The sequence below is a fragment of the Anolis sagrei genome, chromosome 5 (assembly GCF_037176765.1).
Source record: "Anolis sagrei isolate rAnoSag1 chromosome 5, rAnoSag1.mat, whole genome shotgun sequence".
In the NCBI taxonomy this organism is placed as follows: domain Eukaryota; kingdom Metazoa; phylum Chordata; class Lepidosauria; order Squamata; family Dactyloidae; genus Anolis; species Anolis sagrei.
The window spans coordinates 25666589-25679095 of NC_090025.1; the positions used below are offsets into that span (position 1 = coordinate 25666589).

The 12507-nt window shown below is 35.3% G+C and overlaps 1 protein-coding gene across 1 annotated transcript in view; it reads right to left on the bottom strand.

Annotated features, from left to right (window-relative positions):
* The window catches only part of STPG2 (sperm tail PG-rich repeat containing 2), a 259212-nt gene that overhangs the window by 189654 nt on the left and 57051 nt on the right, over nucleotides 1-12507 (bottom strand). The window contains exons 9-10 of the mRNA XM_060779207.2: nucleotides 7177-7340; nucleotides 2719-2808 (exon numbers count right to left, since the gene is read on the bottom strand). Coding sequence (XP_060635190.2) covers nucleotides 2719-2808; nucleotides 7177-7340 — 254 coding nt within the window. The remainder of the gene's footprint in view (nucleotides 1-2718; nucleotides 2809-7176; nucleotides 7341-12507) is intronic.

Here is a 12507-nt window from a genome sequence, read left to right on the forward strand (position 1 = left end):
ACTGTAATATGTAGGAAACAACTCTTAACAAAACAATATTTTATGCTACAATAAACAGGGGGAAAACATAGGCCATCCTGAAAGGATATAGGAGAGGGAAAGAATTCCACATGGGAGATTCCTGAACTGTAAGGAATGGCCAGCCAAGATGCTGAACAACAGACTAAAAGCCTTTCTATCTATAGTCCTACTTCACATTTTGCTGATGAAGCACAAAAGCAATTTCCCATGTCTAAATGGCAGTTTCTGGATGAGAGGGCAGGAAGTATTCTCCTATGTGTACCATTTGGCAAAAGTAATAATTGCACAAACTCAAGAGAGGTTTGTAGACAAAGGACAGCCCAAAAAACAAACAAACATAATATTGCTGAAACAACTATTCCCTGGAGCACATATAAAATTGTTTGCTTGTGAATCTCAATTTCAAGTTATTACATTGTTTGACAAATCTGCCTCCCATTTAAAAATGGCTAAAGACCACAAATATTCAGCCAGGACCATCCAAATACTGGGAGATACAGTATTTTGGGATATCACTGAAGAGGGAAAATAATGTTAAACTAATAAAGTCAGTTTAATTTTCCTTTGATTGGTAAAACATAAACAGATATGATTACGCTCCTCTCATGTTTTGGTCATATAGTTATTATAGGGAGATAAAGCAATTGCCTATAATATTCTTTATTTTTAATTATAGAGCACCTAACATCAAGAAACAGCTCATACAATAACAACTATATCCAGAAAATGTTAGATATTATGCACTATTTTTGCACAATTAATATAGTTGTTGCATATTTACCAAGGATATTCATGCTTGAGTACTAGAATCATTCTACAAGTTGCCTCTGGCATCTCCAGCCCATCCTCTGTTTGGATATCAACCAGCATGCCAAAGGCTTAAATGAAGAAATAGCTTCTTAAGATCTACAGAGATATTCGCAGGAACACCTCAGCAAGCGAGAATCCAAAAGTGGCAAGTTAAAACCCAGCACCTCAATCAGTGGCTGAGACCGGATGAGAAACTCCCTCCTGGGCACACAGTAGAGTAGACGACCTGGAAGGCATTGAACAGGCTGTGCTCTGGCACCACGAGATGCAGAGCTAACCTGAAGAAATGGGACTACAAAGTGGAGTCCACAACATGCGAGTGCGGAGAGGAGCAAACCACAGACCACCTACTACAATGCAACCTGAGCCCTGCCAGATTTACAATGGAGGACCTTCTCACAGTGACACCAGAGGCACTCCAAGTGGCCAGCTTCTGGTCAAAGAACATTTAGCATAATGCTAAGTTTTAAACTTTGTTTGTGTTTTTAAATACATGTTAACTATACCTTCAAGTCGCTTCTGACATGATAAAAAAATACTAGAAGCATTGCAAAAATACTTAACACAGAGATTGGATCTGGATTAACAAACCAGATCCCAGGAAGACTGTGCCAATTCAGATCAGAACTACACTATTAAAGGTATGAGATAAGCAGAAACAGGTTTTAGCTTAAGAGATTTCTCAGAGTTTAAGACACCTTTTACTTATCAATGATTCTTCTCTTTGAGAAATGTTAAAGGCACTAGCTGGCATTACAATTGTTGACAAACTCATGTAAACAACTGCTCAGTCCCAGGAGAATAACCCAAAACACAAAAGTGCATACCTGGAAGACCAGCATTTCTACATAGTATCCTTTAACGACACATATTCCTAATATGTGATATGTTTTCTTCTAAAGGGCTGCCATTCACTTACAAGGTCAGTTTATCTAGATTGCAACTATATTTTTCTTTATTGCTTGTCTTTGATTTGCATGAAAATGTGTGCTCGGAGAACCTGCAAGATCCATCCATGACTAGCCAAAGTAAATTAGTGAGAACCTATGACAGAATCCACAGGGCCTGAGATAATACAAGGGCCTGTTAAAGCTGATCCATTCCTGGAATCAACATATTGTTCATATTGTTCAGAAAAACATAGTGTTTTAAATTATTTGACTCAATAAATATTAATCCTGTTTCCAAGATATATGCCAATATTTTTAACATTTCAAGTGAGTGAGTGACCTGAAATGTGCGTCCACAGACTCGGTCTCCAATATAATAGTGTATTATTCTAAATGTGACTGTTTACACAAGAGAGAAATTGTTACCTTTCAATCCAAGCTTGCATCCTAAAATGCAAAGTGTAATTAACACCTCTCTTAAATAGCCTCAATTAAACACCTGTCTCTCAGTTACATACCATAGGGAAGGCAGATGCTTATCTAATTAACACCACAGCTCTTAACTGAAGAGATATGCTATATGGTGTGTCATGATAATTTGATTACTCATTTGTTTGTTAAATCACAAATTTGCATTGATTCACTCTTTAATGATATAAATAAATGTTCAAGTTTGAATGTATGTTAGTTCACTATTATGGGAGTCTTAGGATAGTGATTATTGTTTATTTGTGTACGTTTCTGTTTCTGTTTTTAATGTTGATATGGTCAGTGGGCTAATCACTAAACTTTGCTTTGCTTTGATATAGATAAATATACAAATATCAAGTGCATCGTTATACGAACCTTTGAGCTGTCCCTTAAAAATCTTATCAAACATGTTCCATAGTCACAGAAAATATAACTACATAGCTTTAGGTGCTACTCCACTTTTTAGAGCAGGATAGAGAATGTTATGCATTTGAAAGGAATCAAAACCAATCTGGAGACATCTTACCTTACTAATTTCTGGAATTCTTTCTGTTGCTGAAACAAAAACAGATAATTGCTTCTTCTTTTTATGTGGCTCTTCAGTAGTCTCTTTGACCTAAAGTTTGAGTACATAAAGTTACTCATTACTCGGAGAGGCTTACAACAAGGAAAAACAATGTAAATAATAATAATCACATATACGATCCAGAGAAAGTTAAAACTAAAACAGCAAATAAGAAAAAATAAATCATGATAAATAAGAAAAAAGGACAAAACCATGATAAATTAATCATAAATATAAAACTATGTAATAAGAAAAACATGTGATACACTAAACCATCATAAAACCTACTCTTGTTTTTAAAAGGCTATAAAATCCAGTTTAAAGTCTCTTTTTGAGCCTCCATCACTTAGATTGCAATTAACTATTTTTGCAAGCCTGCTTCCAGAGGTATGTTTTCAGTTGCCTCCTAAATGTTGTTAACATGGGAGTTAGTCTAATCTCCTTGGGGAAGGCGTTCCAAAGCCAGGGGGCCACCACTGAGAAGGCCCTTTCCCTCATCCCCACCTGCTGTGCTTGTCATGGAGGTGGGAACATGAGAAGGGTCTCTCTGGCAGACCTCAGGGCCTAGGTAGGTTAACAGGGAAGATGTGGTCATGCAAATACACCAGACCCCAAATGTTGTAGGGCTTTATAATTAATAACCTGTATTTTAATTGGGCCTGGAAAAACGTAAGCAGCCAGTGGAGATGTTTTAACAGGGGGTGGTATGTTCCCTGTAGTTAGTTCCTGTTAATAACCTGGCTGGTGCTCTTTGTAATTTCTGAGCTGCCTTCAGAGATAGCACTACATAGAGTGCATTGCAATAATCCATCCAAGATGTAACCAAGGCATGGACCCCCTGTGGCCAGATCTGCTTTTTGAGGTATGGGTGCAGCTGGTGCACAAGCTTTAATTGTGCAAACGCCATCCCAGCAACCGCTGACACCTGAGCTTCAAGGGTCTGAATCTATGAAGACCCCCAAGCTGCAGACCTGTGTCCTTAGAGGGAGTGTTGTCCTGTCCAGCCCAGGTTGCCACCCTATATGCCAATCAGCCTCCTGACTGACAAGGAGGACTTCTGTCTTGTCTGATTAAGCATCAGTTTACTAGCCCTCATCCAGCCCATCACACCTGCCAGGCATTGGTTCAGGACCTAGGCAGCTTCCTTGGCTTTAGGTGGAAATGAGTAATAGAGTTGTGTGTCATCGGCATAAAAATGGCTCCAAACTCCAAAAATATTTTTATTATATTTTTTGCATTTTTATCAAGATATTTTTTTTTAAATGTGTATGTTTTAGCAGGATTTTATATTTTATAATGTTTATTTTAATTTATCTGTATGGTTTTCCTTTGAGGCAACTGAATGGTTTGCCTTGTATGTTGGATACCTCCCTGAGTCCCCTTGGAGAGATAGGGTGGTGTACAAATAAAGTTTTATTATTATTTATATATCAGTCATGATCACTCCAGATTTTTTTAGTCAATTGCTGCCAGCTCGCATCCCATTGGAATGTATTTGAAACTGGGATTTTATGCCCAATATGCATCACTTTAATCTTGTTCTTATCAAATTTCAATTTCATGTTTTTAAAACTTAATTATCCTCCCCCACAAGTTTGAAGAGGTTTTTTTTAAAAAAGTCGTCACAATCTTCTTTGGTTTGTACCACCCTAGTTGGTGTGATATAACCATCAAACATTCCTACATGACTGTGTAACCCTAACTCCAGGTTTTGTATCAAGAAATTATGTACATCACATGCACACCAGATAGATACACGCTTTGCATTCTCATTTGAGACTGCAATATGTATTAGCATACCTGAAGTTCTGCCAGAACTGAACTGGATCTTGGCCTCTATTTTTAAATATATTTGAAGAGATAATTTACATTTAACAAATTCTACATACTTGAATATGAGGATTTTGCTAGAAACGAAATACTTTTAATTTAGCTTTAGTTATTTTTAAATGATGGCTAACAACATTTGATGAGTCTGCTCTTATGTTAATAGTACATTCCACCACCTCCTGCCATCATAAGCCCCATCTCTAAATTTATCTATGATAACTTCTAATGATAATATATGTTAGCTATTCAGCTTGATTAAGACCTAAGGGGGAAAATTATTTGCATTTGAGAAATGCTGAAGAAAATTGTTCCTACAACGAACATATTTGGTAATATGTATTCAGTTCCTCCCCATATGATTATAATTCTGTTAAATTAAGCTGTCAGGGAATGTTAATGAGGCTCTTAGGTAGTCATACTTAATATGTTTGATAATATGGAACATGAGAGAAAAAGAGGAAAGAGATCCTATGCTAATTAATGGATGCCACTTGAAAAATAGTCTGTTTCTGTTTCTCTCTCTCCCTTTATATATATGTGTGTGTGTTTTTCTTGGTTGTAGAGTTATAAGGGCTGAAAATGTTACTTATTTTTCAATAACTGTATACTTATTTCTCTGTATTTACAAATTAATTAATCCATTTAATTCTTCAAGTCACTTAAGCATTTTTATCCCATTTGGAGAGAATTTTATAATTGAGAAAAATAATGTAGAAGTACCTACCAGTGGAATAGACATCTTACTCTGTTGCAACAAATGACGACGAGAAATAGGGAACTGTGTCACCTTAAATATTAATATTTATCAAAGCAAAACTTTTCACGGATGTTAGTCACAGAAGTCTATTAAGCCCTTTACCCTTTAAAACTCCACAGAAATGTATAATAACTAACACACTTATTAAAGAGGCTAAAGGAAGCTAAAGGTAGGAAACAGATTTATCAGAAGCAAAAAAAATGAAGTAAAAGAAAAAGATCTTCTTTTTAAAAAATAAATTAGCTCTAATTTCAAGGAACAGGTTTCTAAGAATGATGCTACTTAAATTAATGATATTGGAGAGGGGTGATTACTGGGAAGGGACTAAGACCATGTGCAATTGGGGGGGGGGGCGAGTCACCTAGAGTCTAGGTCTAGAACAGTGGTTCTCAACTTGTGGATCCCCAGGTGTTTTGGCCTACAACTTCCAGAAATCCCAGCCAGTTTACCAGCTGTTAGGATTTATAGGAGTTGAAGGCCAAAACATCTGGGGACCCACAGGTTAAAAACTACTGGTACAAGCACAGAATAACTCATTTGTTTGAGGCAGAGATCATGAGGAAGATTTGGCACAGATGGTTATACAGAGCTCACCAAAGTTCAGCCAAAACCAACATTTGGGGATGCCTAATACCAAGGAAGGAAGCAAATGAAGTCTTTGAGTTGCTTTTCACAGAATTTAATGTCACCATTCTATTATTAGCTACTGAGTAATGAGCTTCCCTTCTATTTTTAGTTCTACTTTGTACAATTTTTGGTATTCAGCCATTTGTACTTCTGCATTTATTACAATGTGGAATTATTTTTGTATGTGTGGTCTTCTAGCTATCAGTTATCAATGATCAGCAATACCACAAAAGTATGCTGGAGTGGTGGCACAGTTGGTTAAACCGCTGAGCTGCTGAACTTGCCGAACAAAAGGTCGCCAATTCAAATCCAGGGATCAATAGGTACCGCTCCGGTAGGAAGGTAATGGCACTCCATGCAGTTATGCCGGCCACATGACCTTGGAGGTGTCTACAGACAATGCTGGCTCTTTGGCTTAGAAATTGAGATGAGCGCCAACCCCCGGAGTCAGACATGACTAGACTTAATGTCAGGGGAAAACCTTTACCTTTAGCTAGCAAGGTAAAAATATGATATCCTCTGAAAGATGTTTACTTGGGCCAGAATCTTGGTACAACACATGAACTATATTTCTAAATTGGACAAAATATGATGAGACTTTTTTTTCATATTTTTAACAGGAAGATTTATAACATACTGGCATCATTTGACAGAACAAACCCCTTCTCACCCCCACTCACTCTTACTTCTGCATTAGATTATGGAAAATTTGCTTGCAAGAACCATTGCAATGTCCAGGTGACTCTAGTTTTCTGTAGAGCAGCTGGGCTTTCATGAGCCTCTCTTTTCAGAAACTATTTCATTATTGGGTTATAAAAACATCCTACCATACAATTAATATTATGTCTTCCTGGACATGAAACAGCTGTTTTCCTTTAGGATTTATGGCCTTTTTTCGTAATTTGGGGATGTTTGCTAGGAGGTTTGTTGTTGTTATTTGTAGTTAGAAATAACAATGGTAGAGTTTTTATGAGAAATTAACAAAAATATCTTGGTTACCTATTTTGACAGAAAAGGAAATGTGTCAGCTTCACAAAATAAGTGTTTCGCTTATGGGAACATGTCTATTCTGGCTCTAGCAGTTTGGATCCTGAGCATTTCATTTGTTCACATGTACTATAAATTCCACTGGGCCAAAAATATATCAGAGGCACTTAATGCAAAATTGTTTTTTATGAGACTTAAATAAAATAAATCCAAATTACCTGATAATCAGCTGGACCAGGAGTACTAAAAGCTTCCCTTTTAACTAAATATAAGAGTCTAGGAACTGAAGAACCAAATGCTCCTTTCTTCTTTTTTTCTGGAACATCCTTTCTCAGACTTTCAGCTGCAATTCTGTAGTTGGGGACATTATATAATGCAGGACCTGGAAGAATTTACAAGGAAATTTTATAAGCATAAAAGCTTTATTTGTTTGACCATTATTAGCTAAAAATTGAAATTCTAGAAACAAATTTCCATGAAAGCAAAATTACACACATACAATCCTAATCCGTTATAGTTGCTTAAATTACATGGAAGTCAACTCCATTTAACTGCATGCGGAATTGCAACTTTCATATACAAACATAATCCCATTAAGATGTATCATGCTGCTTGCTTTAATTTTAATGGAAAAAGTACAGCCATACCACTACATTTGTGGTTTTGACTTTTGCTGATTTGATTATTTACAATTTGATTTTAAAAGTTCCCTCCTGGAATTTCTAGGTTCTCCACTATCTCTATCTCTCTCTTTTTTTTTTTTTTTTTAAATAATCTTTATTCAGTTTTCTCAGTACAAAGCAGTTAAAATAAAAAAAAAAAAAGAAAGGGGGGAAGGTAGATAAGAAGGGGGTCTCAGGGGGGGGGGTGTGAGAGAAAAGAATGTAATAGAAGAAACGAGGTTTATAGCTATAGGGTTGGGCAAAAAAGAGTGTCGTAAAGATGGGAATTTGTGGGGGAGATAGGGGGGGGGAGTTTAAAAGTGAAGAGGTTGAGAACAGAAATAAGTAGTATTTTGCGTCTTGGTCTTGACTTCCAGGATCCGATGAGGTTGGTATCTTCCTTTTCTTTTCTCCTTTTCTCGTTTTTCACCTTTTTGTATTCTTCTCTATTTGTCCACTCCATATCGTTCGTTTCATTTCATCATTTTTTTTTTTTATTACATTAACTTCAGGTATTCCTCAAATTCTTCCCATCTTGTTGCCGTTTCCTCTATTCCTTTATTCTTTTGCAAGAGGTAACTCAATCTGTCCATATTCTTCACATCCAGCATTTTTTTCCTCCATTCTTCGACTGTTGGTGTTTCGTTTTTTCTCCATAATTTAGCATAGCACATTCGTGCTGCTGTTGTGGAGAGGAATATCAGTTTTTCTGAGTTTTTCTCCATCTTGTCATTTATAATTCCTAGTAAAAAAATTTCTGGTTTTAAAGGTATTTGAATTTTTAAGATTTTTTGTAGTGTCTTATGTATCTCTCTCCAGAAGATTTTGGCCTTCTTACATTTCCACCATGTGTGGAAGAAAGTTCCCTCCTCGGTACCACATTTCCAACATTTTGGGCTAAGGTTCTTATAATATTTACTTAATTTATATGGCGTCAAGTACCATCTGTGAAATACCTTAGTCCAATTTTCTTGCATGTCATATGCTTTTATGTACTTGTTTTTCTTTCTCCACACTTTTTTCCAATCATCAAGGGTTATTATTTTACCTATATTTTTGGCCCACCTTACCATACAGTCTTTCACTTCCTCTTCCTCCGTTTTCCATTTCAATAACTCTTTGTATATTTTAGATATTTTCTTCCTCTCTGTTTCCCAAATTTTATTCCATTTATTTTCTTTTGTCTCAAATCCATATTTCTTGTCCTGTCCGAAGATTTCCTGCATCTGCCAGTATTGCAGCCATGTCATATTTTTGTAGGTTTTTTTTATCTCTTCCAAAGATTTTAACTTTTCTCCTTCACTATTTATAATTATAATTTCTTTGTATTTCGGCCAATTGATCCAACCTAATTCTTTTCTTTGGCATGATTCTAAAGGTGAAACCCAATCCGGTGTATTCTCATATAATCTTTTCTTATATTTATTCCAAATTCTTATAATTGCCGCCCTTAAAAAGTGGTTTCCGAAATTTCTTTCAATTTTTAACTTATCATACCAAATGTACGCATGCCATCCTCTCCTTAGGTCATGGCTTTCCAAATTTAGCAATTTTTCTTTCTTCAATTGAATCCAGTCCGCGGCCCATGCTAAAGCACATGCCTCGGCGTATGTCTGTAAATCTGGTAGTGCAAGTCCCCCTCTTTCCTTTGCATCAATTAAGTTTTTGTAGTTTATTCTATGTTTCTTTTTTTGCCATATAAACTTTAGGATGTCTTTATTCCACTCTCGAAATCCTTTTTGGTTCCTAATTATCGGCAAATTTTGAAATAGGAATAGCATTCTCGGCAACACATTCATTTTAATGCACGATATTCTTCCTAATAGAGAAATTTTTAAATTTTTCCAGTTTTCTAAATCTTTTTTTATTTCCCTCCATGTTTTTATGTAGTTGTTTTCCAGTAATTGTGAGTTCTTCGATGTAATGATAATCCCTAGATATTTTATCTTTGATACTATTTTTATTTTCCATGTTTCTTTAATTTGTTCTATTTTTTTCTTTGAGATATTTTTGGTTATAGCTTCTGTTTTATCTATATTTAGTTTAAACCCTGCGACCATTCCGAATTCGTTTATAGTTTCCATCCAATTATTTAAATTTTTGGTGGGTTCTTCAATAATACATATAACGTCGTCCGCGAAGGCTCGACATTTATATGATTGTCCGTTTATTCTTGCCCCTTTTAGTCTCGTATCTTCTCTGATATTATTTAACAGAATTTCCAGAGTTAAAATGAATATAAGAGGTGACAATGGGCACCCTTGTCTGGTTCCTTTCTTTATCTCTATATTTTTTGTTTCCTGACCATTTATAATTATTTTTGCATTTTGAGTTTTATAAATCGCCTCTATCGAATTACGAAAGTAGAAACCCATATCCATTTCGCCAATTAAAAATTTAAAAAAATTCCAATTTATCCGATCAAAAGCCTTTTCCGCATCTATCGCTAAAAACATTATCTCTTTTTGTGTATTCTTTTCATAATATTCAATTACATCAATTATTGTTCTTACATTTTCGTTCTGGTTTCTTCCAGGAAGGAAGCCCGTTTGCTCCTCTTTTATCCACTTAACTAAAAAACTTTTTAATCTGGCTGCTAGGATACTACTAAATATTTTATAATCTATGTTTAGAAGTGAAATAGGTCTATAATTTTCTACTTTTTCTGGGTCTTTATTGTCTTTTAAAATTACACATATGTTGGCCTGCTTCCATGTATTTGGGATCTCTTTTGTTTCTCTAATTTCATTTATAACTTTTTTCAAATATGGGGTTATCTCATCTTGTAGTTTTTTATAATATAGCGCGGTAAAGCCATCTGGGCCCGGCGCTTTGTTTGCCTTTAAATTTCTTATTGCATTTTTGATTTCTTTTTCTGTTATTTCTTTATTTAAGGCTTCTCTTTCTTCCTCCGTTATTTTTGGAATTTTCCTTTTATCTAGGTATTCTACTATTTTTTCCTTTTTAATTTGTTCGTCCTGGTATAATATTTTATAATATTTTTCAAATTGAGCTTTTATGCCTTTCTCTTCGGTATATGTTTTTTCCCCTTGTCTTATCTTCGCTATGATATTTCTCTCCCTTTTTTTTCTAAGCTTCCTTGCAAGCCATATTCCAGGCTTGTTGGCATTTTGGAAATAATCCGCTTTTATGTAATTTAGCTGTTTGGCTTTCTCTTCTAATTCTAGGAATTCTCTTTCCTTTTGTAATTTATCCAAATTGGATATTATTTTTCTATTTTTAGGGTCCTTTTTTAGGCTCCTTTCTTTTTCTTCTATTTTTTCTTCTATCTCTGTTATCTTTTGCCTCTTTTCCCTTTTCTTCCTTGCCTTCTGTTGCATCAGATGCCCCCGCATCACAGCCTTACTCGCTTCCCACAACGTGAAAATATTTATATCTTTTGTCTCATTAATTTCAAAGTATTCTTTCAATAATTTTTTATTTCTCTCAATATCCTCCTTTTTTTGCAATAAATTTTCGTCTAATTGCCATCTCCAATATTTTTCTCCTTCCCTTAATTCCATTTCTAGGGGGCAATGATCAGAATTTAGTCTCGGTAATATCACAATTTTTTAAATTTTTGTTATAAGAGAAGTGGAGGCCCAAATCATATCAATCCTCGACCAGGACTTATGCCTGGCCGAGTAGAAGGTATAATCTTGTTTTTCATCATTTTTCTGTCTCCATGCATCTTCCGTATTCATCTCTTTTAGAAGCTTCAAAAATGTTTTAGGGATTTGTCTTGATGTTTTTTCTCCTTTCTGTGTTTGATTCCCCCCACCTGTTCTGTCTTTTTTTCCATCTATCACACTATTGAAGTCGCCCAAGATAATTATTTTATCAAATTCTTGTTTGGATATATTTTCTTCCAGTATCTTTACAAATTTAGATTTAGTTTCGTTGGGGGCATATATGTTGCAAATTAGTATTGTTGTGTTTTGCCAAATAATTTTTACCCCCAACATTCTCCCCTCTTTGTCCTTGAATGCTAGTTCTGATTTTATGTTCTCCTTTACATATGTCACCACCCCCCTTTTCTTTTCGGCGGCTGATGCATAGTATGTTTTTCCTAGGGCTTTGTTTTCTAAGTGTGGGGTGTGTTTGTGTGTAATATGCGTTTCTTGTAATGCAACTATCTGACAATTTCTCTTTTTTATTTCATTAAAAACTTTATTCCTTTTATTAGCAGAGTTTAAACCATTCACGTTATTACAATATATTTTTAATATCGTAGTCATTGGGGTAAGCAGAAGGATTAGATTTCCTTGTCTTTTTTCTTGTTTCTGTTCTTTTTTTTTTTTCCTTAGTGTTTCTTCTCTCTGTCCTTTTCTTCTTCTCTGATTCCTGTACTTTCTTTTTGCCGTCGCTCCGTGTCCTCTCCTGATTCTTTCCAGTCCTTTTTGTGATTTTTGGGGTCTTGGTTATCCTTTTCGATCACTATTGTATGTTGTTGTATTTCCTTGTGTCTTGAGCTTGTTTCTCCTCTTTCTTCTTCATCTTTCGTTATTTCTTTGTAGAGTTTCCTTGCCTTCTCTACCGTTTTTATCCAAATTCTTTGTCCATTGTATGTTGTCATCAGGCCTTCGTCTTTTTCCCATCTATATCTGATTTCTTGTTTTTTTAGTTCTTCTGTTAAAAAAGCGTATTTTCTTCTATTATTGATCACCTGGCCTGGGAATTCTTTCAGGATCACCACCCTTTTGTCTTTATAACAAATTACTCGTCTATTGCTTACTTTTATGATTTCATCTCTGGTCACTCTTCTTGTGAATTGTGTTATCACATCTCGGTCAGTTTTATTTTTTCTGGCGTAGTTCGTATTGACTCTGAATACTCTATCCATCTGTTCGTCCATATACTGTGTAGTACACTGTAAGAGTTCTGCAA